Source organism: Alosa sapidissima, chromosome 14, assembly GCF_018492685.1.
Source record: "Alosa sapidissima isolate fAloSap1 chromosome 14, fAloSap1.pri, whole genome shotgun sequence".
Taxonomy (NCBI): Eukaryota; Metazoa; Chordata; class Actinopteri; order Clupeiformes; family Clupeidae; genus Alosa; species Alosa sapidissima.
The window spans coordinates 15,540,752-15,568,483 of record NC_055970.1 but is presented as its reverse complement, the minus strand read 5'-3'; the positions used below and the strand labels follow the sequence as shown (position 1 = coordinate 15,568,483).

At 42.3% G+C, this 27,732-nt stretch overlaps 2 protein-coding genes across 3 annotated transcripts in view; one reads left to right on the top strand and one right to left on the bottom strand.

Moving 5' to 3' along the window:
• The window catches only part of glceb (glucuronic acid epimerase b), a 40,859-nt gene extending 33,014 nt beyond the window's left edge, over positions 1 to 7,845 (bottom strand). The window contains 1 exon segment of the mRNA XM_042061526.1: positions 7,696 to 7,845. The gene's annotated coding sequence lies outside the window, so the exon portion shown is untranslated.
• A 14,292-nt stretch (positions 7,846 to 22,137) lies between these two features.
• anp32a (acidic (leucine-rich) nuclear phosphoprotein 32 family, member A) lies at positions 22,138 to 27,593 on the top strand. 2 transcript variants are annotated; one of them, XM_042061123.1, is made up of 7 exons: positions 22,138 to 23,235; positions 25,356 to 25,505; positions 25,613 to 25,735; positions 25,850 to 26,051; positions 26,371 to 26,501; positions 26,611 to 26,665; positions 26,816 to 27,593. In XM_042061123.1, exons 1-7 carry the CDS (start codon positions 23,182 to 23,184, stop codon positions 26,875 to 26,877), a joined length of 777 nt encoding a protein of 258 aa, XP_041917057.1. In that variant the 5' UTR covers positions 22,138 to 23,181; the 3' UTR covers positions 26,878 to 27,593. The 2 variants fall into 2 exon arrangements, with proteins under 2 accessions (XP_041917057.1, XP_041917056.1); XM_042061122.1 differs by having other exon boundaries at positions 22,141 to 23,235; positions 25,847 to 26,051.
• The last annotated feature ends 139 nt before the right edge of the window (positions 27,594 to 27,732 follow it).

Below are 27,732 nucleotides of genomic sequence, written 5' to 3'. Positions count from 1 at the left end.
GTGTGTGTGTGTGTGTGTGTGTGTGTGTGTGTGTGTGTCTAATTTTGGGGTAAACACCACTTCCGCTCTCACACGCAGAGTTCCTAGGAGTAGTACTACTTCCTAGGACTAGTGGGCCTGAGGGTAATAAGGGTGGTTGAAACAGACCATAATTAGGGTTCTCTGAAGCAAAGATGATGCAGAAGAGTGCTTCAACCTCGCAAGATGATAAGGGCTCATTTTCTCAATAACGGCCATAAAAAAAAACGTCTCTGCCCCTTTACACTCCGCAGCCAAAACAGCCATCAGCACCTCACTGCAATCGGAGAGATAAACAAACATGATATTAACACCGCTATTCCAGGGAGGCCTTTGTTCAAAGACCTCTCCTAGCAGCCTTTGATGTTCACCATTGTAACTCGAAGCATATAAAACCTGTTTCCAGAGCATGGAAACTTCATCAAATGATCCAAAAGCTCTAGAAATCTGCCTGCAAGAAGCAAGCAGATGGCCGAGATGCTTCTCATCGTTCACGGGGCTGGATGGGTGGACTATTTGGGACCGAGGGGGGACTGAGCTGCTGGCATAGTTGACAGTGACTGTTAAGACCGACTGAAGGTTGTCAAGAGTGGGCAGTAAACAGAAACAATAAGCAACTCTCTCTCTCGCTCTCTCAATGAGCTGGAGCAGCTGCAAGAACAACAACCAACGAAGAGCACACAGCAGGAGCTCCCCATCATGTTTTTTTTCCAGTCTTCAAACTGTCAAACTTCCAACCAGGCCTCTCCCCGGACCTCAGCTGTAGCTTAATACTTCCATATCTGACAGAACACAAGCAGCAGCGAACGCCCTTGAAACTTTAAAGGGAAATCTACTTCCATCGATCAGCTTTGATGTCTCAGTAGGGTTACCTTTCTGGATGAAAATGCTACAGAGTTGAGTGGCGCAACCCAAATACAACAACCAAGAGGAGTCAATTTAGCCAAGCTGCAGTAAACTCTGTTGAGCTCTGCACACCCTACTGTGGTGAAAGGAAGGGAATTCTCAACATCCTAATTAAGAAAAATATATGTTCCAGAACAATGTAAGATTCCACATTATATTCAATGGATCCAGATATTCTTTAGAATCTTCATACTACACCATTCTAGTTAACCCCACCCCCTCCTTTGAAGGGTTAACGTTAACTCACTGAGGGGTTATGGCAGTGCAAAGGTGTTGAATTGTGAAAAGGAGGAGACATCACATGTCTTCACACTCTGGCAAGGGTGTGTGTGTGCGAGTGGAAGTTTCCTTGGGCGTGTGAGTGTTTATTTGTGTGTGTGAGCGAGAGAGAGAGAGAGAGAGAGCACACATGTGTTAAGGAATTACAAGGCTAAGCTACTGTATCTACTCAGTAGAAGAGTAAAATGTTCTGGAAAGATGTCCCACATTTTGAAGAAAAGAGGAAGAAAGCACTGAGCAGCTTTGGCTATTCTTGTCCTTTGTGTGGAACAAAGTGACAAACGCAGGCCCTCTTGACCCCAAAGTACTTCATCAGTCTGTGGAGCCAGAGAGGCACAAAGGCGGCGGAGGAAGGGGGCATTGTGCAGGCAGGGCTGGGCTGGGCTGGGCTGGGGGGAGTGGGGCAAAGAGAGGGAGCCTCATCTCAAACAGCCCCCATAAAATCTCACTACCTACCCTCACACGGACAGCAAAAAGACAAAAAGGGCCTCAGTGCCAGATTTTACACCTCCTTCAGGAAAAAGACTGGATTTACAATCCTAATAGTGCTTGTTCTCTCTCAGAGTGTGTGCGTGTGTGTGTGTGTGTGTGTGTGTGCGCGCGCGCGCGCGCGTGTGTAAGAATGCGAGTGAGTGTGAGAGAGAAAGAGAGTGTGAGTGTGTGTGTGTGTGTGTTTGTATGTGGAAAGAGAGTGTGAATGTGCGTGTAAGTCACTTGAGGCATCCTCACAGGAGGAGAAACCTCCGGTTTGTTACACTGAAGAACTCGAGGCACTTACTTATAAAGGAGGCTATTAAAACGATTAAGCAAGACATCATTCCTGAGAAAATGGAGGATATCTCAGGCTCCCTAAGAGAGGAAAAATGGCCGCCTCAGGACATTTCATTACACCACTGCCATGCTAAACCCTGCCGTCTGAAAGACGAGCCTTCTCCAGAATTATTCCGCCCAGTTCTAAGCCTTGATCAATTCCTCACACTGTCTTACAAACACTGCCGCAAATGCGTCACCATCACACACACAAACTCGACACCACTGCACTATCTGGAGTGGCAAATGATATGACACAGAAACTAGAACAACTTCATTCAGACAGAGCATTAGACCATTTCAGACTGTCTCTGCTTAACACAATGCCTCTGGTCATGTGAGAAAGGGCATGCAACTCAAAATCCCTAATGAACCATTTCTCAGCTCCAGAACCATGAGGTTTGATTAAGCAGGCAAAGCCCCTTCAAGGAACAAACAAGTAGGCAAAAAGGCCATCATGTGATTTTTTAAGCCTCTTTATAACCAAATGCTATGAAAGAGTAGAAAAAAAGGTCTTCCCAGATAATAAGCCCTGAGAAGATAGAGCGGCATGGGCCAGTGCCTAGTGGCAAAAGCCCTGACCTGCCTCCGCCATCCGTACCCTGACCCACCACACCGCTCTCTCACCGACGCCGTGGTGCTCTGACCGACTGCACCAGCCGCAAACTTCCACGTCCCATAACTAACCGTACCTTCACCAACTCCCCCAAGCACCCCGACCGAAAGTTGGCCTTCTGTCACACTAGCTGAGGCACAAGCCAGAGGGGGAGGGGGAGGGTTAATACACAGAGCACAACAGCCAGACTGACCACCACCAAAGATTAGTGGATTATAGGGGTAGAGGGGTAAAACAGAATGGGATGGGGTGAGGTGGGGGGGTTAGGGGCAAAGAAGAAGGATGACCCCAGTGGCTCATGAAAGCCAAAGGAAAGATTGGCCTGCTCCTAATGGCTGCTTCTCTGCCTAGACAGCAAATGGACTTCACTGCTGCCGAGGGCCTTGGCCCAGGTTTGTTGCATGAGTCGGGGGTGGTGGTGGTGGTGGTGGGGGGGGGTCAAGGCCTGGCAGACCACGAGACAGCGTGGATGGCAGAACGCCGGTAAAAGATGCTCATTCATCTCAGCAGGCCCCGCACCTCCACACAGTCTGGTCACCACCAGCAGGGCGTGCTGGCAAACACTGCACCATAAAGTACAGCCAGCAGTTGGCTTCCCAGAGAACACTTGGAAAAAGAAAAGGAAAAAAGTCATATTTGCCATCCATTTACTCTTCACAATCACAACCAAACATAATGAACAGTGAACAGTGAAAGGACAACAGCCAAACTGGCCAGTGTGTTTGTGTTTTGACATGGGCAGTGAATAGGATACGAGTCTTTGTGGCAGGCTGGTGGGGCTGTGCGTTTGGGGATTGGGTTAAGGGCACAGGAGCAGAGCGCAAGAGCCTATTATTTGGTGTCCACGAGAGCCGTGTGAACTGGGCCGTGGCGAGAGGTGCCCCGAGGATGACACAGCAAGGGGCTCAACGGCCAGGACAAACAATCCCTCGGGGACGCGGGGGCCAAAAGACCCCCACCACGCTGATACGGCATCACAACAACATGTCCAGTCAAGGCAGGGAATGGTCGATCATGCAATGGTTTTAGCTATGGGCTTTTCTTCAATATTTAAGATTTTATTGGTTATCAAAACCAATAAACACACACACGAGCCTTTGTGATATCTCTGTTAGTACACGGGAGCTGGAGCATTTGTTTTCCAGCTGGGTGACAGTGGGCAGGTCGTTGATGCATGTTGTTGATATTTTAGTCCCATGATCAAAAATGGGGCAGCCCCAGCCTACAGTATCTGCATGCCGTTTGGTCATTTGGACGGGATAGCAAGGCCTTGAGCCAACAAACTGCCGTCTCTTAGAAAACCATTTCTCCGCGGCCCTCAGGAAAACAAGCACTTTCCTGAGAGATCCACTACTGGCAGCACCAGTGTGCCCAACTCTCAACTCCGTTCCACTCCAGAGGGTGGCATGGTGCCCCAGCGGTCGGCACAACCTACAGAAAGGCCATTGTGCCATGGAGTGCTGAGATCAACAAGGGCATTCAAACTACTCTAATAAATCCACCGCGGCTCTGGAAAAAAAAAAAAAAAAAAAAGGAGACCATTTTTTCTGCTGTTGGGAATGAAAAATAAAATCCATGGCAACAGCATTAAACTCACAAACAATGAAGAGATATCTTCCATGACAAAAACTCCAGGACCACGAGCACTTACTCCACAGCCAAGGCTCCATCTCACTCCGGCCTCCCCAGCTCATTGTCCTGCAACACGGTCAGAATATTGATTACAAGGGCACCATAAAACCTCAGCTGTCTACAGGTTTCATTGATCTTAAAGGCCTCGGATCCATTAGAAGGCTTTATATTCACAGCACTTTTGTGTTCTTAACAGAGGGGGGAAAAAAATATCACAACAAGCAAAAGCTTATATTGGCATTCAAAGCTCCATAGAGGGCTGTTGTCAGGAGCGTGACTGGCCAAGATTATCAGTGTGGTGCGTTCCAGAGTCCTGGCGACAGCGTTACTTAGCCAGCGACCCTCGCGTCCGGGGCCATCGCAGCCGTCCAAATTGCCGGAGTGACTTCTGCGCTGCAGGGCTCCAGGAAGTGTCCAGCGAGGAGCCAGAAGGGGCTGACTTTCCACATGGAGCCATTCTGAGTGGCCACAGGGAGGCTTGGCTTTACACTCCGCTCACAGTGGCTAAGACAAAACCGCTATATGAGGCAAGTCAATCAGCGAGCACAAGCGGGGGCAGACAAACAGCCAACAACAGCCCCAACACCACCACTCTGCCACTCACTCAGGCCAAGTCCTGCCTGGATTGAAATAACCAGGGAGATGGTCTGTTGAGTAAACACTTTGGGGCACAGGTGGCAAGGCCTAGGCATGTTGGATGACAATCTGTCTGGGCGCAGAAGTACAAAAGTTTCAACATGTACAAATGAGGACTGCAGTCGGTACATTTCTCCTTTTCCACAGCACTGCAAAAACCTCATTACCAGTGAGTTGGGTGCTATATTAAAAATAGGGCTCATTATCAGGTAGAGTGGGGGCTAATTTGCTCGCTCCTCGCTTCCGCACAGCTTTCTTTGTGCTCCAAACTTCTCCGCTGCCAAATTCGCCATCAAAATTCCCTAAGTCCCTTCCATTGTAATTAGTCCACAGCCATATCATATGCCTCTTAATCAAAGCATACTGTGCGCCCCAGCTGTCTCAAATGGCCACAGAAAAAAAGTTACTGCAGAGGAAGAAAAGGAAGAGGATTCACTTCCTAAATTCTAGAACACTATGGTTAGAAAAACTTCCATTTCCAAGTGAGCACTTCTTGTAATTAGCACACAACTTGAAATATTTTCCACTTAATTCAGCTGTTACAACTCGGGCATACTTCTCTGTAGACTGGGGCATTCAACAAATATGTTGAAATAGCAACCAACATTAATACAGATATTCTACAACAAACAATTGTAGAATTCCTGACACAATTTTAAGACTAGGCATTTCCAGTTTGTTATGTAACAAGTCAGTTGCACAATGATGTCAGAAGCCATGACTGTCAACTAAAATATTCACCAGGAACCTGATGACCATGACTTTGAGAGAGCGAACAGAAAAAAAACAACAGTGTTAAGAGTTTGGCCAGCAAGCCCAACTCGTGAATCCCAGTGGAATGAGCGTTTGGGCCATTCCCCCGTGGCAGTCCCAGGGTTAGCTCTGCCCAATGAGAGGTCAGTGTGAAATGTAAACAGGCGTAAGTACACATACGATCTGTGGGAGGAAACACTCATGTTTGCTAGATCATTGTGATGTGTTGGAAATCTGATGAAAACGAGCCACTGACAAAAAAAAAAAAAAAAAAAACTAAATGTCCTCGTTAAGTTGGAGAGGACGGCACAGATTCCCATCTGTCTCCATAATCTGAGCAAGAGCTTTTAAAGAGCAGGTTGGAAAGACCTCTTTTGAGCGCAAGTTTAAAATGACCAGTTCTGCATATATGAACAGTACATCAAGATGGAACCCACAGAAACTGTGGAATCTTAACGGCTAGTATCTTCTGTTATATTTTCTATAAGAAAATAGGTTAATGTAAGCGTAATTTACAATATATCATATATTAATAGCCACATTTCCAGGGACAAATTAATGACTGGCCTCTTTCTTAGGTCTTCCTTATATTATGGCACATTCAAGAGCTCGGCAACTAGGCATCAGAGTGGAGGTGGATAAAAGTGGAATGAGAGAGACACTTTACAAACCATTATCAACTTCAGTGCTGAACAGTAGTCTAGTGCCAAATCACAATGAGCGGTTATTAATCTCAATTTGGCTGAAAATGGTAAACGGTATTCTGGCTATGGACTGAGAGCATCTGATTTCTTACAATAGTCAGAGTGATGTTGTTCGTTCATCATAGAGTGTACCATCACAGCTCTCTGACTCAGCATTGTCTTGACAAGTTATCTTCCTGACCTAGATGTAATTTCTATTTTCTACATTCGGACAATGTGGTTTTATTCCTGACAAGAGAATATAAAGCTTTGCAATCTTTAAAATGCTCGGCCTTTGACGTTCTTTGAGAGACCATTACTTGACAACATATTTGAATGGCAAATCGGAGCGAAATTGTTAAATCTGTAAGTTAAATGGTTAAAGGTTAACTTAGCCTAACTATTTTCATAGTTAATGGTAAACACCTTTCTCCCTCCTACGCATTAGAAACGTTCTTATAACTCGACATTTCTATAACATTGCTAAGTCGGAAAGCAAGCTTTCGTGCAGTGACCGATTGGCACAAAGTAGATGCGCTTGCCCTCTGATGTTGCTTTTCCATCCTGTTTCACGGGGTACACTGCCATTTCAACCCAAGACCTAGACAGAATAAAATCTATATACACTGTCTCAAGAGATAACATGTCAACAGAATGACATTCCTTTATTGTATCTTGTAGAAATGAATGCAGAACATCTTTGCTCATAGTGGTAACTTGCACTGTTACATTGAATTAAGTTCCCTTAAACATAGGTAACGTTAAACTCAATCACGGAGTTCAGAAGTCTCATCATATCGCCAGTGTCCACACAAGAATCGCAGATAGTGGATCTAACTTCCAAGTTTCACCACAATTGAATTTACCAACCACAAGTCAAAACCTCAACAAAATCAACAACATACACGTTAACGTTAGCTTCGCATACCCATTGAAGGATTTATCTGCCGTACAGCTTGGCTTGACTGCTATGTCCAAATCTCTGTGTAGCCAGCGAGTTATTAGTTTTTACCACACATTTTTCCCAACCTCTAACATTAGTTCATGGGTTGAGGTTAGCTGATTAATAACTTCAGGGCTAGCATCCACAGCAGTTGCAAGGACAGCATGACAAAACTCCTTTTAACGTCAGCTACCGTTATGTGTTATCAGGAAAATAATAGAGAGGAGGGCGCTGCAATAACTCCTACTTCACGTGCATGTTTAGAGAGTTATCCATATTTGCCGGCCACTTCCAATGTTAGCAAGCAATGTTTGATCATGCTATTGACTCGGAACGCCAAGTCAAAGCCTGTATTGAGACGACATGTTAACATCGCTAGCTAGCATTGCTGAGCCAGGGGGAAATATACTTTTACTCACCTGTTCGGCATGTAGTTTCTGCGATTTTGTTACGGGCTGCTAAAGAACTGTTAATCTCAGGAGGCTTGGGTGGGGAAGAATTTGCTACAGTGGTCAAGCCAGTGGTCTCTGTCTGAGGGTGTTCCTGTGCCTTCCTACATCAACATCTCAGATCACACAGTGTGAGCAGACTTACATTGCAAGCAGCAAACTATGCTGACTAAGAATCGCGAGACTACACGAGAACAGCGGGATTGGTCAGAATGCAGAGGGACCATAGGAAGAAAATAATTTTCCATCCAGCATCCAGCGAGCCAGTCGTTCGCCAGTCGCTACTTCCCTGCTTGCCGACGTATTTTGACGTACATTAGGTGTTTAATTGTTGATATTTCGGATATTTTAAAACGCTGTGTTCACTTACATATATTACAAATGCAATGGTTTTACCGCCATAGACAAGTAAAATGCATTACACAATTCAATGGAACAATTGTGGATTATTGTGGATACAGTGAAGGTGTGTGTAAGCCATAAAATATACATTTACATATTTCTTGCCCTTAGACTTTACCAGGGTTATCGCTGTTTAGGATTATAATGGTAGACATAGGCTACACCAATAACTACCAAAGAGAGGGATCTCAAAGATAGGCCTAGATTTAACTGAATGGACTAAATAGATATCCCGTTTTCTCTAAATTCTGCATGAACGTTCTAGTGCTTTATGTCTTTTGTATACCACAATGCATAGACAATTTAGTATTGCAATATCAGTAGCATAAACAATATATAATACCTATAGGCTAATTGCCTTATCTCTGGGGCAGTGTTTGAGGCCTTTCAATAATTAATTTATAATTTAATACATTTCATCCAAACTTTCTGTTTAGTAAAACTACATGAGATGCATGTGCACAGCCTTCTTGAAAAGGTTAAAACTCACAAGCCTTTAGAATATATGACATAGGTTGCTACAAAGACATAGTTTTTAAAACGTAGCCTACATTTAGTGGCCCACATGTAACTGCATAATGTTTATGTGGTGAAAAACATCTGTGTGTATACATAATATCTGAATGAGATAAAGGAAAATGATAGAAAATCGCAATATTTGATATATAATCCAGATCTTTGATATATATATGACATCATGTATCATACCAGTTCCAAAGAAGCCACATCCCAGTGAGCTAAATGACTTTAAATGACTTTCTGGCCATTTTTAGGCTAAATGACTTTTAGGCCAGTCGCTTCTAACATCACACATGACAAAGACCATGGAGCAACTGCTACTTCACATGACCCCAAGTCAGCCACTCACTCGACTGGCTCCAGTTTGCATACCAGGAGAAGGTGGGCGTGGAGGATGCCATCATATACCTACTGCACAGAGCGCAATCTCATCTGGACAAGGGGAAAAGTGCTGTGACAACTATGTTCTTTGATTTTCCAGTGCCTTTAACACCATTCAGCCCGTCAGATTGAGAGACAAGCTTGTGCAGATGGGGGTTGATGCTCACCTGGTATATCCTGGATCACAGACTACCTGACGTAGAGACCAGTTCGTCAGGCTGAAGGACTGCTTCTCAGAGACTGTGATCAGACTCAGGGGACTGTGCTTTCACCGTTCCTGTTCACCCTGTACACGTCTGACTTCAGCTACAACTCTGAGTCATGCCACATGCAGAAGTTTTCAGATGACACTGCAATTGTGGGGTAGCCTGGAAATCCAGAACCTGGAAATCTAGAAAGATTAAGTGTCTGGCCATGACTAATGTAATGGCCCAAATCGAGGGGCGGCACCAAGCATGCATTTGAAAATCTCACTGCACGCAATTGGATAACACTATGATCAATGTTTACTGACTGATTCCGGACTTCGGCGCAATTGGATAACACTACGACCAATGTTTACTGACTGATTTCAGACTTCGACGTTGCAGCGCTGTCGTCATCTGTTTATCTCGCCTCTGGCCTCTGTCAGATACACTGATGTGATTGGTGCACCTTGTTACAAGGGAATAAGTAATGAGCATCATTACTCATTGCCAGAGTGACTCGCTGAGCAAATTCAAATTGTGCTCCCGCGAGAACTCTGGATTTCCAGGGTAACTGTGGGCTGTATCAGGGATGGAAAGGAGGATGAGTACAGGAACAGACTCAACCATCTGCAGCTGAACGCAACAAAGACCAAGGAGATGGTGGTGGATTTCAGGAGATCTAAGCCACATACGCTGCCAGTCTCCATTGAAGGGGTCAATGTGGATGTGATCAGCACATATACCTGGGGATAGTACACATGGACAATAAACTGGACTGGTCAGCCAACACAGATGCACTGTATCAAAAAGGGCAGAGTCGGCTTTACTTCCTGAGGAGGCTGCGGTCATTCAGTGTCTGCAGTAAGGTCTTCTGGATGTTTCACCAGTCAGTCATTGCCAGTGTCCTCTTTTATGCTGTGGTGGGGAGGCAGCATTAAGAAGAGGGACGCTGGGCGACTGAACAGGCTGGTAAGGAAAGCTGGCTCTGTTGCTGGCATTGAGCTGGAGTCACTTAACAACTGCAGAGAAACGGACCATGAGCAGGATGCTGGCAATCATGGACAATGACCACTACCCACTACACAGCACACTCAATAAACAGAGGACCATGTTCAGTGGCAGACTTCTGTCACTGTCATGCTCAACAGACAGGTTGAGGAGGTCCTTTATACCCAGGGCCATCCAACTTTTCAATGACAAGCAAAAGAGGAGGGGAGAAATGGACATTTTAGCATGAGCCTGTCTCTCTCGGCCCCTACCATTATGTCACTTTGTCTGCTGTACACCTGACTGTTGTACAGGCTATATACGCCCTCCTACACAATCTGGACTGTCATAACATCTACATCTTATAACTTATTCCCTGTTAAATAGTGTTCTTAAAGTATATTATTTTTTGATTGTCAAGCAATTATATTATGTTTACAATCTTGTCTTTTCATAGGCATAGTTATATGTAATAATAATCAAAGTTATTGCCCTTTTCAATCCCTTCACTGTTCACTTTTGCACTACCACCATATGCACACACTGTACTATATAGCACCTTACCATGGTCAATGCATCACATGGTCAGTCTATACCAGACCTTTGTAATCACTTCACAAAATGTTTAACTCTTTAACATTTTAAATTTCTATGAGTGATTTTTATAAGATATATGTGTGCATGTGTGTTTGTTGTGTTATGGTTGTATAAACTAGCCTGGCCTCGGCCTGCCTATACTTCCGCACAATTTTTTTTCCCTACAGTACTCCAAGTGCGAAGTCAGAGAGTCTGTATAAACTACTGGATGTCTAAAATTTCCTATCTATCTATCTATCTATCTATCTATCTATCTATCTATGTATCTATCTATCAATCTCTATCTATCTATCTATCTATCTATCTATCTATCTATAGGCTATCTTGCAGTTTTTCCACCCATGTGACCTTGTGAGATTTTAATGTTTTTAAGAAACTATTTTCACATTCAATAGTGCCAGTGAGAAACAACAAATGAGCACTAAATGTCAAAATAAATAAATAACAACAATCATTTTCCGAGCTGAGGCAGCTATAAACAAGCCTGACGCATGTCTGGGATGTTCGTCCCAGCCCTCTTACATCTCAGTGCAAGTTTGTCCATGGCAGTGTAAGGCAATTCAGTATAATACGCTGGGGTGACTTGTCTGAGCTCACACAAGAAGGCCCTATTCAGATAATCCGTAGATGTCTGGTGCCTGTCCTGATGCCAGTATAGAACAACCATCGCATTCATAAATACAGCAGATTGAGTCGTGTCCAGATGCCTGGTTTGTTGCAGAATAAATGACCTTGTGGACTGTTTATCTTCCTTAACCTAAAGGGCAATATAAATCAATTTAGACCACTTTGTAACTGTATACTTGAGATGTAATGTTAATGGTCACTGAAAGGGGATTGTCTAATTTTGAATATTCACTATAGCTAAGCAAACAACCCATGGAGGTTGCCCAAGGTCCAATGAAACTCTCGGTGACTTACTCCGATTAGGGTCACTCAAGTCTTACAGTAGGCTACAGCATTTAATTACTGTGCAGTACAGCCTCCAGCCTGCCCTTACCCAGTTGTTTTTCATACAAACATAGAGTGACAGTAATATGTTCCTGCATGTGAGCATTTTAAAAACCCTTAATAAACCCACTACACAAAGAGACTTCACAGGGAGATCCAAGTGTGAGTGACCTTACATTATTTTGTTCGTAGTTTACTTTATCACAGGAAGCAGAAGTCATATCTAAGTCTAAATGTGTGTGAAAATGTTACAGACTATAAATTGATGTCAGCCCAAGATATCCTTATCCATGAAGTACTCTCCTACTCTCACTTGGACTAATATCAGATACAGATAGCCATGGTCTCCATGAAACATGACAATGAGTCAGTTCCGTTGAATACAAATATCCTGGATCAAATGGACATTTTGGTCAGGAATGTTATCTCTTCCAGTTAGTGTTGAGTCAGTCAAGCTATAAAGACCCGGAGAAAACTGTGCCCCCCTTCGTGGCCCTGGTAGTGACAGGCACAATCCCTATGATAGCATCAGCTGTTGCACACCGACTGCTGCCCAACTGTTTGCCTCATACGCTTCGCCACCCAATGGGGAGAATAGAGCATGAGACTGGGTTGCTTCAAGAGATTTTGCCTTTCAGAGTAAACAGATTATTTTCTTCCAGTTAATGCTATAAATGTTTTATAGTACAACTCATTTGTGGAGATGTATTGCAACTTGTTCTAATGACTGCAGGCATATTTAGCTAATGGTATATACATGAGGGGGCAAAACAACAAAGCAGGTGAACATCTCAAGCATCTCATGACTGAATTTGATAAGTCATTTAAAGAACCAACAGTGAGATGTCAAGCAGTGGACTTTTTCTAAGGGTGTAAATTAAGTTACAAAATTATTATTATTATATTTATTATTATTACATTCACAGGTAGGTTTTGGAATTTTAAAGTTAGCCATTTATACTACAGTAAAACATTAAATACAGATGAAGTAGGTATAGGGAGAAAAAACATGACTATCCACAATGGAAAATTATGCTTTATGAGTCATTTATCTCTGTATCTGATTCAAAGATCTTTATCTTGTGCTTGTCATGAGAATTTTAGTTTCATTCATCTTGAAAGACCCCAGTAGACCATTCATCACATTGACAAATTGGTTCTGGACTTCATTTAAACAAAACTCTCCCAGACAGAGTGTGTCTGGAATCTCTTTCAAGGTCCTCAATAAAGGTAGCTTTTGCATTAAAAGTTTTTGGAACCGAGAAAGGAACTACAAAGGATTACATTAACAAGTCTAAATGGCTCTAAGCATACGTAAGTAACACATCATCTGAGGGTCTACAGCCTCATGGCCCATGAGTCATGGGGCTATAGAGGCAACGGTCCCAAATTGTATTAGACCCTCTGGCCAGTGTGTTACGTCCAAACTAAGCTATATGAGAAACACTGATGTAAAATAACCATTGCCTGAGCTTGCTTGCCCTCTGAGTAAAAATATGTGTCATTTTCACTTAAATAAGCTTGTTTAAGTCCATGATATACAATCTTTCTCACTCCTCCTGAGTGACAGTTAGTGGAAACCATATCAGATTATATTGAACCAATATTCTCAACAGACTCTTATTATCATCAGAAAATAGATATATAAGAATGCAACTACAGCACTTCTGGCCAGACGGAGCAGCCTTTTGGCTGGTGGGACACTGTCTTCTTGCAGGAGCTGACAGCTGATTGATTTCAGGGCTGCAGTAGGCTTTTGCTGCAAACCTTTGTTGTCTTTTATCCTATCTGGCCTCTGAGGTTATAAAAGATTCATGTGGTGTGCTTACAGTGTTTGTTAATGTACTTTAAGCAGAGCATTGCAAGGGAGGCAGGGAGCATCGGTGCATAGCCTTTATAAATATTTACGATGCCTCACTCACTCTCCCTCAGCGAAGCCTCTTTACCAGAGCAAGCCACAAACAGTGGCATGGAGAGACGCATCGTGGAACATGAGACACAAGCATGTAAAGAGGACCCACTGAGAGGGGCAACAAATACTATTTTATAATGATCCATTCCATTTTGTTTTATATATTATATCAAGTGTTTGCAAACTGAAAAGGAAAAAACAAAGACATAATATATGGCATTACTATGAAGCTGAATCAATGCAGAGTAAAAAAAAAGAACATGGCATATTTTATACACATTAAAGCCATGGCTTCAAAGTTTTGGCAATCTGAGGAAGAGACAGCCAAAGGCTGTTTCCTGGAGGCCTCTGTCGAGACGTTCTTGTTCTCCTCGCCCTCCTCCAAAGGTTAGGCGTGTTTGTTCCAGCTGCATGTAAAGCAGGGCTGCCTGCACCTCTCTCCATTAGTCTGACTGACGAGTTGACTGAGGGACTGAGGGCGGTGGCAGCCGGTGAATTGCTCCGCAGCTCATCAAAACGCCCCATCCTCCTCCAAAGATCAGTCATTCCTCACGCAACGCAGCCAGTGCAGCACAGCACAGCACAGCACAGCACAACACAGCGCAGCCTGCCAATGGGAGGGGGGCCTCTCAGAGGAATGCTGCCGTATCTGTCTCCCCTTTCATTTCATGCTGCAGAGAAGGGTGGTGTGTGTGTGTGTGTGTGTGTGTGTGTGTCTGTGGTGGGAGGGTGAGGGAGGGTTGGGAATGGGTCCTCATCCGGGGCATGCTAATAGAGCCCTTTTGTTTGTTTCAGACAACAACAGGGGTGAGCGATGAAGGTGCACCGTAGATGGAATTTAACAGCTCATAGCAGAATGCTGTGTAGTTCCGTACGGAGCAGGGTAGGCGTTGTGGCAACAGCTGGGAATGTGGAAGCTACACAGGAGACAGGAGATGATGTCTGTGCAGCAATGTTTGAAAAAACTAAAGCATTACAGAAAACATGGTCCAAAATGCCTACTCTGAAATAATAATCTTCACAATATTCATCTCATACGTTTGTCCTCCTGTAATGTTCAAATGTAATAAAACATTGAAGCAGGGGCGCCACTGGGGGGGTGATTCTAAGGGCCCAGCACTGAGAGGGGGCCACCAGAGAGCCCCCCCAATAATACTATATATTTACCAGAATTTATAATAATACCAGAATTATTGTCTGTCATGGGGCCCAAATTATCTAGCAGCGCCCCTGCATTGAACCCATAACCCATGCAGTAGTCTGAAATGTTCATGTAGGCCTAAACTTCTGTTGTATTCTGATTGTGATTTCTAAGGGTGACTTATCCTTATCAACACACATCCTCTACATACTTACAGCACACTGCCCCCACCTACCCACACACACACTACACACGCACAGTCACTACTCCACTCCCCTTCCGCCCACACACACATCTTCACTGTCATCACTCACATACATCATACATACAGTACTCTGCAATAGTAAGTCCCTTCACCATACTTGCAGTACACTCCCCCCCCCCCCCTCTCCCCTACATACACAGCACATTATTTCATCAGGAAGCTTCTCCAACACACATCCCCAACATACTTACAGCACACTGACCCCCCCCAATACACAGCACATTGTCTCATGAGGAAGCTTCTCCAACACACATATTGCACACTGCCCTCTCCCCACATACACAGCACACTATCCCATCTCCCCTGTCATCCCCCCAACACACACACCAAGACCCCTGGCAGTTGGGTTAGCCCCTTGAGCCGTGGATCTGCCCAAGGTTTCTTCCTTGGTAAGGGAGTTTTTCCTTGCCCCTGTTGCTCTTGGGTGCTCCTTGTTGGTGCCCCCCGCCCAATCCCAATCCTCCCCCACCTTTCTTATGCAGCCCTTGCCACTCAATCTACTAAACCCCCCCCCCCCATAAATGCACAAATAGGCTGACACCAGACATAATTTCACTGCATTTCTTACTTCCAGTAACTATATGCATGTGACAATAACTTGCTGCACCGACCCAAACAGAACCAAGTAAAAATGTGGAGTAACAACACCAAGCTATAGTGATGTTTTTTTTTATCAGTTGTTTACACCATGAGAGTACATCTTTGGATTATTTTCTCATGCCATTCTGTGAGAAGGCCCTGTGAGGAAGACTGTCACACCTCACTGAAGATGATGATGATGAGCTGCTTTGCTGCTGGAGGAGAAATCACAGAGTAATATTAAACTCAGAATCAGATCACCTTGGGTCAGATAGGCTATTTAGCAACACTAGACTGTCTCGGCATTCGGCTTGCTGCAGTGGTGGCAAAAAAAAAAACAGTCTCAGCCATTCACTCTGAAGCTTTTGGGCTCACAGCATAATTGATCTCAAGGATAACTGTCTGCAAATGACTGAAATTAGCATGCATACAGAATATTATGGTTTATATCCTTTAACTGAACTGAACAAAATGTCCAAATCTGGTTGTCAATGTCAATTCATCTGGTGTAGCTGAGCGCCAATAGCAGCTGAGTTACAGCTCAAGTCTGCATATCCCACACCATTCAACCCTGCCATGATGGCATAAAGAGCTCTCTTTGCGATTGCTGTCACAGATTACTTAACAGGAGTTGTCATTTTGCAAACCCTTTAATGTAAAGTGTTATTACACAAAGTGAATCAAGCTAAGAGTAGCTAGCAAGGCTCGACGGAATCTCAGTGGGGCAAGACCGTGTTAACACTAATACCAGATCCTGGTACCATTGTTTAGCACCGAGCGGCGGAAATGACTACTCTTGTTTATTGATCATCACAAGGTAAAAGCTGTGTTGAGTCATGGGACTTCAGATGCCAGTGGCGGCCGATTTAAGAGGTGAAGGAGCTGGACATATCAGTCCTGAAGCATTCAGTTTTACAGTTTTTCTCAGTCGCTTTGGTGCTTTTTTCAGATCAGAATGAAAATTCTCATAACTATTAGTTCAACCTCCACAACATTTAGTCATTTGTGCACATCATAGTAGCAATTTCTCCTTCCTCTGAACAAATTGCAAATACTTTTGGACATGTATCAGTTGCTTTCATACAATTCTCTGCTGTTTTTTAACATTATCATTTGCTTATGTCATGTCAGTCAAAATGAACTATACTTATGAATGCTGAATAGTCGTTCCAAATAAAACTAATAGTCTTCATTTCATTGCTTGAGTCATTACATACAAAATTGTTGAACTAGTTATCAAATTCTGTCACAATGCTTTAGAAAAATGTACGTATTCAGTGTCTTGTACTCACTTACTCACCTAACTACAGCAATGTGTAACTTTACTGTAGTTTTCAAATGGCTGTGCAAGTGCTGTATAGTGCTGTCTTGAGCATGTTCAGGTAGTGTCACCGAGTTCTGACCTTTTTTTGCATTGGAAAACACTGAGAGAACTGTCATAATGAAAACATGACAAAGCCATTTGACTATCTTGTTCATAAACGATGGTGTCAAGACTTCTAATTTTGATGACACTGACAGTTTCATTGACATGAATACCTGCTTTTGAGGAATGAACTATCCATTTTGGGCAAGTGACGTGCTTTTGCAGGTCATCCACTAGGTTTTGCAGTTTGCACTAATTGTTTTGAGAATTGCACTAACTGCTGTGCAAATGTTAATAGTGATGTGAGAAAAGCACCAAAGCGACTGAGAAAAACTGTAAACAGCACAAAAGAGAGACTGCCCTTACAATACTGATATTACTCACAAACACGCACCCTTTTGCCAGTGAATGACGTCTTACAATTGAAATGGAGACAGATCATAGTCATGAAATGAGTAGGTGGATGGATGAGAGGGCAGGACGTTTAGGATGAGTATGTGTGAGTTTGTGTGTCACTGAGAAGAGAGATTGGTGGCACTGACGAACCATGTATCACACACACACACACACAAGGTTATTAGTGTGCCACACTGTTCGAAAGTGAGAGAAAAAGGTGAAACTATGAGCAACTGCATCTGGTTACACCCAACAAGTGCGCTGAATGAGACCTCGTTAATTTTTCAAAGCAGAGGTAAGCTGGCTGCAGTCTTCATCTTTCAGTATCTGACCTTATTGAGTGGCTACACTCTACTCTCGCCTCAGATCATCATCTACCATCTGTTCCTCATGTTTGTGAGTCACATTGGTGACCACATACAGAAGGAATGAGCAGAGACACAGTCCAACTAAACTACTGTTGCACTGCATCAAGGGACACATGAAGTCCAACTAAATTACATGTCAAAACGCAATAAAACCAAACTACATGTACTACTGCGGAGCCACAGCCAAACTAAACTGAACTTCCTGCTCCACCCAGAGACACAACCGAACTAAACTGAACTTCCTGCTCCACCCAGAGACACAGCCAAACTAAACTGAACTTCCTGCTCCACCCGGAGACACAGCCGAACTAAACTGAACTCCCTGCTCCACCCAGAGACACAGTTGAACTAAACTGAACTACACGTCCCACTGCAGGTGTTTTACTGGGCATGGCATTACAGACATCCTGCTTCGGTCACTCCTGTGAGGAGTCTTGACAGACTAGATCTGCATCAACTTCATCTGACCAAGTGTTTATAGGCAACTATATGGCTTTAAAGGGACACCAGGCAACGTTTTCGTGTTAATTAATCATCTTCGTAAGTCGGTATATGGTTAAATGACTCATTACGGGGCGAATGAAGGCTCTCTCGCCCGCCCCTACTGCCTGTAGGAAGAATATCCCACTTGCAAGTTCGGTGTATCCTACCCGCCGACCGAAGCAGGATCAGTTTACAGCACAGAGGCAGGCTAACAAAATGCTGTTGATTGTTGCAAACGTGTGTATAATGGCAGAGCCGGCGAAGAAGCAGTGAAAACCCTTGACGGAAGACGCAAAGAAAAGGAAAAGAGCTTCAGACCGAGCGAGGGGGAGTTTCGTAGAGAAAAAGCATCAGGCTTGCCTGGTGTCCCTTTAAGCCTGATACCACCAGACTCACTGGTCTGGGTACTCTCGATTGGGAAATGTTTTCAACCCTATAGCATCGTCATGGGCATAGACTTTGCATTAACTTTGGCCAAAAACTAAGGAAAATGATAATAAACCACATCGGCAGTCAGGACACAATCTATTTACCACTGCTGCATAAATGTACATATTCTTTCTTTTTTTATGTTTGCAGGCGTTGCTACCACCATTTACCAGCGCCACTTTGGTAGTTGAGGGAGGAAGTGCATGATGAGACGAGAATCTCAATGAAATGAGATACAGGGGGGGCGGGGCCAGGCCATGGCAACGGTTTCTATGATTTCTCTCAATTAAGGAAAAACTATATGGCTTACATGATTCCTCTCAATAAAGGACAAAATAATGTCCCCCATCAGATAGACATCAAAGCCTCGGGGTTATGTGACTCCCCTGGTAACAGTAGGAATTTTGGATCAGAATTGCGAATCATGTAGATGAAAGGAAGATTAAAGATGTGTGTGTGTGTGTGAAACAAAAGTAGCCTACAAGAAAAACTGGATGAGTCATAAGTGGCAAATGAATCTGATCATGCTAATCTGATCCTGAACTCCATGCCAAACCCCATAGCCCCAAACAAACACATCATACACATTCAGGCTGTGTTCTGTTTTCTGTGCCTCAGTGATGTTGTATTAGATATTAAATCTGCAGCACATGCAGCTACAATCAGTTACCTTCTGCTCAAAGTCTCCATAATTAAGGCATTACAGCATTAGTTGACAAAATAAACCATACACATCCTTTAATGAGCATACGCATCTCGGCTTTATGTGGCAGTCATGTGTGTAAACAAAACACTTTACACCAAAAGGCTGTAAAAGTTTATTTTTTGCTCATCTGTGACATAAAACCATTTAAAAGGTGGTTTCCCTCTTCAGCTCACTCATAGGCATTAGATTACAACACTCTGTTCTTAAAACTGCCAGAGTCAATTAACATGAATAATAAATAGGGCTCCATCTTACAGCCGGACAAATGTCTCCACTCTCTCCTCCTGCTCAGTAACATTTATTTGAGACTTAAAGGTGCAGTGTGCAATTCTAATCCCAAACACATTTTTGTTAAATATCAATTGCTCCTTACAGTCCCATGCCTGATGCATCTATATTTTCATATATGGAATAATATGGAATGTGTGCTGTTTACAAGCATAGTCACAAATCAGTCACTGTACTTGCATACTATGCCTTTTATTTCCTGTCGTAAATGTGCATCAACTCCCTGATGGTCACATTACACAGAATACCTGAAATTGATATGGTTGTGCCATTGACTGGGTGCATTTCAGTACCTCTTGCTATAGTCTATACTGTCCTCTAGTGGCAGACACTTGATATTACAATGCCTGATTTAGCATAGTTTAAACCCCTGTCAGGGAGTCTTTAAAAATCGTGTCTGACAGGTGATCACTTCTGGCCACATTTTCACAAACAGGCCAATTAGGTGCCTAATCACAGATAATGTATGCCTAATAGGCTTGTAGGAATATTTTTGACTGAAGTAACTAGCCTAGCTCTGGCCATTGAAATGAATGAGAGTGGAATGAGGGTGGGTATCTAATACCCCCATGGTTTTAACAGCCATCAATTTCACAAGGTATTGAAAATCAAAAGGGGGGGCATTTCCTATTAATCCAGATATACAGTAGTGAGGGTGTAATATTGATAGTAAATATTCCCGTTCTTTTTTTTATTTTTGTTTATAACAAATTGGTCCAAAACTAGCAAGATGAGCCTAAATGTATTTCAGGCACTACCCTGGAGGACCTGTCCTCGCTGTACAAGGACAGGGCTCTGAAAGAGACCAATGCAATCCTGGATGACTCGAGCCATCCCCCGTCCTGTATGTTCAAGCTGTTCCTGTCTGGCTGCAGCCAGATAATGTTTGCCTAGTGCCTATACATGCAGGAATAACAGATTCATGAATTCCATTTTGCTAGCAGCCATTAACCATTTACATAACTTATTGCTATTTAAATTAATTTCAACCCAGATATTGTACTTTGATATTTTCTATATGTTTTGATGTTTTAATGTTATTGTACAGTATTTATTGTCCATCTTTGGTGTCAGTTGTGATTGGTGTGGTTGATGTGGCAATTAAGAATGCCACATCAGGATCAAGTGAGGAAGCTCATCTTGCTCCCATGATTCCGGATCACCTACAAGGAGCTGAAGCACCTACAATTTGAATCTCACAATGGATTAACTAATTATGATCCGAAACTGGAGCTTAGACAGTTGAGAAATTTCAGATAGTTACTAGCAAAGATTCTAGAACAGAGCTCTGTTCTAGAATCTTTGGTTACTAGCATTGACTGAATGTGTCACACACACAAAGGAAATAACGTGCAGTAGCATACAAAAATTAACAGTAATTAAATGGATGTTGTGAATTTATTAGACTTGGCATAGCCAGATAGCTGAATCCTGCCACATTCTTCTAGTCAAGACGACTGAATTAGGCCTACATGTAACCAAGTTGTCACTATTATTATTACTATTACTGTACAAACATCACAAAGGCAAAACTATATACAGCGAGACTTATTCATAACACAATTTATACTGCGAAAAATACTATTGTTTTTGCTTCTTTTCAAGGATTAGGTGAACTTGAACTTAACCTCCACCTTTGAACATTTGTCATGTTGCCAGTTGACCTCACTGCACCACAATTAAATAATAACATAGATTTGAGAAGTTAGAACATAGAAGTTGAAAATATTTAAATGAAAATTCACGAAGTTACATTAAAAAAAAAAGATTGCAGTAAAGGGGAGGGGGGGGTGAGCAACTCCGCAACAACAAACTAGTCTAATGTAAAAAGACCAATTGCACATTTTAAACGATAAATTAGCCTACAGCCATTTCATGAGGGTTGCTATTTCAAATGCTTAATCGAGTTCTAAGTCTAACCACCTAGGCTGCATTAGCGCAGCATAGCGCACTGTACTGCATGGTAATGTTGAGCGAGAAATTTGTAGGCGTCGTAGAATTAAGGGTGCTAGGCTACCGCGTGCCACGACTCGTCTGTTCGACGAGTCTGCTTTCTACTTTGCGCAATTCCGATCTCGCAGCACACGGCTGATGCAGCAGAGCAAGCAAGGGCGTCCAGACAGAGTAGGACACACCCAGAGGAAAAATGGTCTCAACCAGTACGCAAGTTCTCTCAGCAAAAGGGCATGAAAATCACCTGGGGGCGAGGGTCGAAAAATCTGACCTAAGAAAAAGAGGACTTTTCTGGCAATAATGTCACGATGTCACCGAAATCCAAATCATTATAACAAGGGCGTCAGTGAAACGCGTTCTCAAGCAGCAAACCAAGCCGGTGCATTTGTGAAAACAATAAAATGCCACGCAGTCGTTCTGCAATTTTCCTTGCCTGTAAAAGCGGTTGTGGAGCACCACAAAGAAATGACCACAGACATAGGTAAAGTGTACAGTTTTTGTTCATTTTATCTTGAATAAATTCGATCATTTTCGTTGTGAATACGTTGTATTTGCTATCAAGATGGCGCCGCGCTACATCAGGTGACCTTGTTTTCCTATTTTTTCCTCTTGACCAACGTTGGTACAGAAATGCGGAAGTTATGTTCTCGCGAAAGTGCATTGGCTCATTTGAACTTCGGAAGAGAAAACGTTGCCCGCTATTGGCGTGGATGATGTGGCAGTCAAATTCATGATACTTTAGTATCCACGTCTGAGTTTTAGTGGTTGATAACGTGAATACAGCAGGCTTTGTCGGAGCTGTTTGTAAAAGTAAAACTTGTTAGTATGTCACCACAATCGAACAAACGCTACTCACAGTATCCCGTTGTTAACGCCATTGGCTATATTGTTTCATGTGGCCGCTGAAGGCTGCACTATGCTACCCTAACGTAATTTTGCTACATGCTATGTTACAGGTTACTTTTTATGGAAGTTAAACATTTGGCAGGATTTTGTGACGAGTTCCTAGGCCTATATATCAGGCATGTGCTGGTTTTGTTGTATTTATTTGTGAATGATAGAGCAGTAGGCCTAGAACGCTATAGCATAGTATGACAGATAAAGTTATAAAGAATTCAGTCATTTTGGTAATCGAAGCAAGCCCCTAAATACATAAGCATAAACTACGACGATAGTCTGTATCTTGTGATAATTTCGCCTTTTAACCGTCAGGTGTTCACTGTTAGTTGCAGATCAATACACCCTGATCATCACGATAGACTAATGTGGGCCGTGAACCAAACAGCGAACCAACCAAACCCCACCCAATCCCAAATGTTTCGCTCATTGGTAGACCAAGTCGTTGATGGCATGTTTGCTTTCTATAAGGCGCATGTAATTGGTTAGTGGTGACGACAATCCCACACCCAACTCCCACCTACCGGGAGATCAAGTTTGGGAGACTTGCAGGAGCTAGTTGTGAAGGGGGCTGTAGCTGCATGCAGCCAAGACTCAAGTCCAACTGCGCCCATTGGGTTACTAAATCAGTAATCTAGGTCTCTCAAGATGGATATGAAGAAAAGAATTCACCTGGAGTTGCGGAATCGAACGCCATCAGACGTAAGACAATTATGTTCAGTAGACGAGCTGAAATATTGCTTTTAATAATGCACAGGCAGATATAGCACTCTTTTTTTTAGTCATCAAGAGGTGCACGCGTCAAGTTGATGTCTTGAATGAAAAAAAGTTTTCTACGACTTATTTGGTTAGATACTATGCGCTATGACAAATGTCCGCGCGTTTGGGCTTAGTAAATAGAATTTCAGAAGTCACAATGGTGTGTTGTCACTCACTTGAAACTGTAAGAGGCTACAGCACTCCATATCCACTGTATACACAAGGCAAGCGGTGTGAGAGGCCATATTTGCAACTTTGTAGTCCTGCACGCGCCCTTTTCTTTACGTCTATATGTTGCTGGTTTTATGAATAACTCGACGTGGTAGTGGGCTCTTGGATAGGTGTTTTCATCTTCGATTTTTCAACCGTTTAAATAATATAGCCAAATGTTCTTATTGTGGAAATGATCACTTGATGGATAGAGGGTGACAAAGTTTTTTTTTTTTTTTGTATTTGCTGAATAATCACATGCTGCCTGATACATGAGGAGAGCGCTCATAGAGAACCGAAAGTTTGTTTTGTTATTCGAACGTGTTGCATCCCACATTCGTCTTTTGTTTGTAAGTTGGATGGATGTGCAGCGTCATATGGCCCCACATGTAACCTGCACGTCTATGTCTAACACAGTTTCATATTCTTAAAGAGTAAAGACCACGTTCAATTCGATGCCACTTAGCACCAGTAGACGCCTCCAGCATTTTTGTTTTCATGGTTACAGTCCCTCGTAAAAATCTGCAGCCGCTTGAGTAGGCTATGCCAAATAGCAGATGTACAAGGAATAGCCTATGGCCAAGGTCTCCTCGGAGACGCCGATTCTTTATTTATTGTTTATAGATAGCCTGTTCAATCACTGCGGTAGTCTAACTGAAATGTCATATCGTTGGATACTAATTATTTATACCAGTCTGTTTGCGATAGGCTACAAAAACCCAGGAGCCATTTGCCTTACACAACCGGGCAGATAGGACAAGTCTCGCTATGATGTAGCGCTGTGTTTATGTGAGCGATACGCAACTTCGAACTGCGCCGCTCCAGTTCTAAGATCTAGGACAAGCCGCCATTTTACCAAGTAACAAAAGGCAAAATATTATTTTATTTACCGCTGAAAAACAGCCCCAACCGTGAAGTTATCATACCTTACTGGTTGATATTTTTTCAAAGAAGTAATACATGTCGAATTCTAACCAGTAACCCTGTCTGCTTGCCACTTGGACGGTCAAACTTTGTGTTAGGCTACAGCTAATGCCGCCACTCCTACTCGTCGGGCACTGAGATTCGTTTACTGACGAAATTCCCTTGATTTGTAAAGGTCTCATATTACGTCTGTTTGCCAATAACGTGTGTTCTGTGTAATTTGTGAAAGATACAGTTAATAAGTCCGTGTTTATTTAATACTGATGCGCACGATTTGGCTACACATCAACCTACCTTTATGCGGTCAGCCATTTTGTTTCTCTTAGAAAATTTGGTAAAAATAGCCAAAGAATGAATGATTAAATTCAGTAGTGTAATGACTTATGGAGTCTTATGCTGACTATTAACAAACGTGCACATGTACAGGACACCCACACAGTAGGCTATGTTTGCCTGTCGAGTAGCCTAAAAAAAAAAAAAAAAAAAAAATATATATATTATATATATGCAAGCATAGTTGTGTGTAGCAGTGGCTTTTCATATTTTAATGTAGGACATAGTCGTTTAGAATCAGTTTTTGTATTGTTTTTTCTTTTTTTTTTTTTTTTTAAATTGCCTTTTTTTAAATTACAAAATGCTCATCACTTTGTGTGTTGGTTATTTAAACAATGAGTGCTTCTGATGATCATTCTGCAACTTTGATCTGTAAAGGCAAGCTACACTCTGAGTCAAAAGTTTGATCCCATCATTTGATTCAATTTTAAGCTTGCAAAAGGAAACCTCAGACTTCTCCACGTGCTGACCCTGTTGAGTGGAGTTTGTATGGAGAAAGACTGTCACATCTTTGTAGCCTCTGCAAGATTTTAGAATAAGACAGGTATTGTTTATTATATAACTATTCAGTAATATCTTTTGTCTTTGTGTTTCAGGTTAAAGAGCTTGTCCTTGATAATTGTCGGTCAAATGAAGGTAAAATCGAGGGCTTAACAGATGAATTTGAAGAGCTTGAATTCCTAAGCACAATCAACGTTGGCTTGACATCTGTCGCTAATTTACCAAAACTAAATAAACTCAAAAAGGTTGGTTTATTCATGTGTGAAACACACTGCACATGCAAGGAATACATAGCCTGTAGCTTTATTATCATACTCACAGTTGAACTACATCCTGTCCATTTTCTTTCCAGCTTGAGCTCAGCGATAACAGAATCTCAGGAGGGTTGGAAGTACTATCAGAGAAATGCCCAAACTTAACACATCTCAACCTCAGCGGCAACAAAATCAAAGACCTCAGTACTATTGAGCCCCTGGTGAGTAGTGTGTGTGTGTGGTAGGTACATGCCACAGGCCACAGAAGATATACAAGGTGCTTTTGTGTTATTTTACTTCAAAAACCTTTTCCTGTATTTCTCTCTCTACAGAAGAAATTGGAAAGCCTTAAAAGCTTAGACCTGTTCAATTGTGAGGTGACAAACCTAAACGATTACAGGGACAATGTATTCAAACTACTCCCACAGTTAACATATTTAGATGGGTATGATAAAGACGACAAGGAAGCACCTGACTCTGATGCAGAAGCATATGTAGAGGGACTGGATGATGATGACGATGACGATGATGATGATGGTATGTTTTGGATTATTCATTTCATGGCAAAACTATATGGCAGATGATGGGCTCTCTGACAAAAATACTATCTTGTAAAAACATGTTAAGACACTAATAGGATATAACTACATGATATTATATACTTATTATCACAGGTGTCAGTACATACATTCCACCAAACTTGACATAAAACATTGTTACTGACTGGTCGATCTTCTTGTTGTCATTATCAATTTTGTAACAATGTCTTGAGGGCTGTGCATACAAACATGTAAGCATTGAGAGATAAAGAAAAATTCCTCACATGAAGAATTTCCATATTTTTGCTCTGCTGCAGAAGTAGACGAGGAAGATTATGATGAGGATGCAGCTCCAGGGGACGATGATGATGAGGATGGTGAAGAAGATGAAGATGAAGACGGAGAGGAAGGAGAAGAGGGAGAGGAAGAGGATGATGTCAGTGGAGAGGCAAGTATCACACATGAGTGAATGTAGAAGAGTGAATGTAGAAGAGTACAGTAAGATTTATTCTAACATGGGCAATACCTCAAAATCATCCTGTTGGTGTCTTGTGCAGGAGGAGGAGGAGTTGAATGATGGTGAAGTAGATGATGATGAGGACGAGGAGGAAGGTAAGACTAAAGATGCTCTTGAGTGGTATCAAATACTTGTATCTGTCTTGCGTCTTTGAGTGTCAGCGCTATAAAATATTATCATCATTATTATTATTTTCTTCACTAACATGGTTGCTCATAAGTGCACTGTCTCTATTTTTTTGTTAGAAGAGGAACGGGGTCAGAAAAGAAAAAGGGAACTTGACGAAGAGGGGGAAGAGGACGACTGAAGCTATTATCTGGGCACCCTTATTTGTGATCCAACTATTTTAACCCCATATGTGTCTGTCGCTAAGTCACACTGTTTTGTTGCCGTGGCAGCGGGAGGAATTAAAATGGCGTGGGATTGGTTGTGGAAACAGGGAATCTGTTGTATTTCCTCCTCTTTTGTACCTTGAATCAGTTGCTTTTGGTAATTCCAAACTTTCTCAAAGATGGTTATGGAATTTTGTTTTGTTAAAAAAAAGAAGCTTGTTTAAAAACCTTACCCACTATGTTCAGTTTTCATTATCAATGCCTAAAATGTGTATACTGTTTTCTGGTGGTGATATTTAAGATTAAAAAACACATTTTTTTTAAAAGCGGTGCATGTCTGACTATTTTAAAGATGACTACTGTATTTTAACGAGGATTTTCTTACCCACTCTTTGTCATTGTTGTCTTTTTATTTGTGTGGTTTGAGTTTTTATGATGTCATCATGTATGTGTAGCACAGAGATGCACAACCACATACACGTTACCAGCTCCAAACGTGATTTCTGTTCTATTGGATTTTGAGCTCAATGTCTGCCCTTGTCAGATGAAGTCCTAAGCATGGATAGTCAATAGGTTTCATGTTCTTTGTAAATAATGACCAAATATATTTTTTTCTATTACCTCTGATAATGGCAGACATTAAATAAGCATTTTCTGTGTATCCATTAACTGTAATAAAATGGAAAAAGCACTTCTGCAGTGATATCTTAATTCCATGTATTTACATATATGTATATAGAATGAAAACAATACATTATGTAATGATTTTTATATATATTCTATTCCTTTATCTTCTGATTTATTCCATAAAACTATATTTTGTACTGATG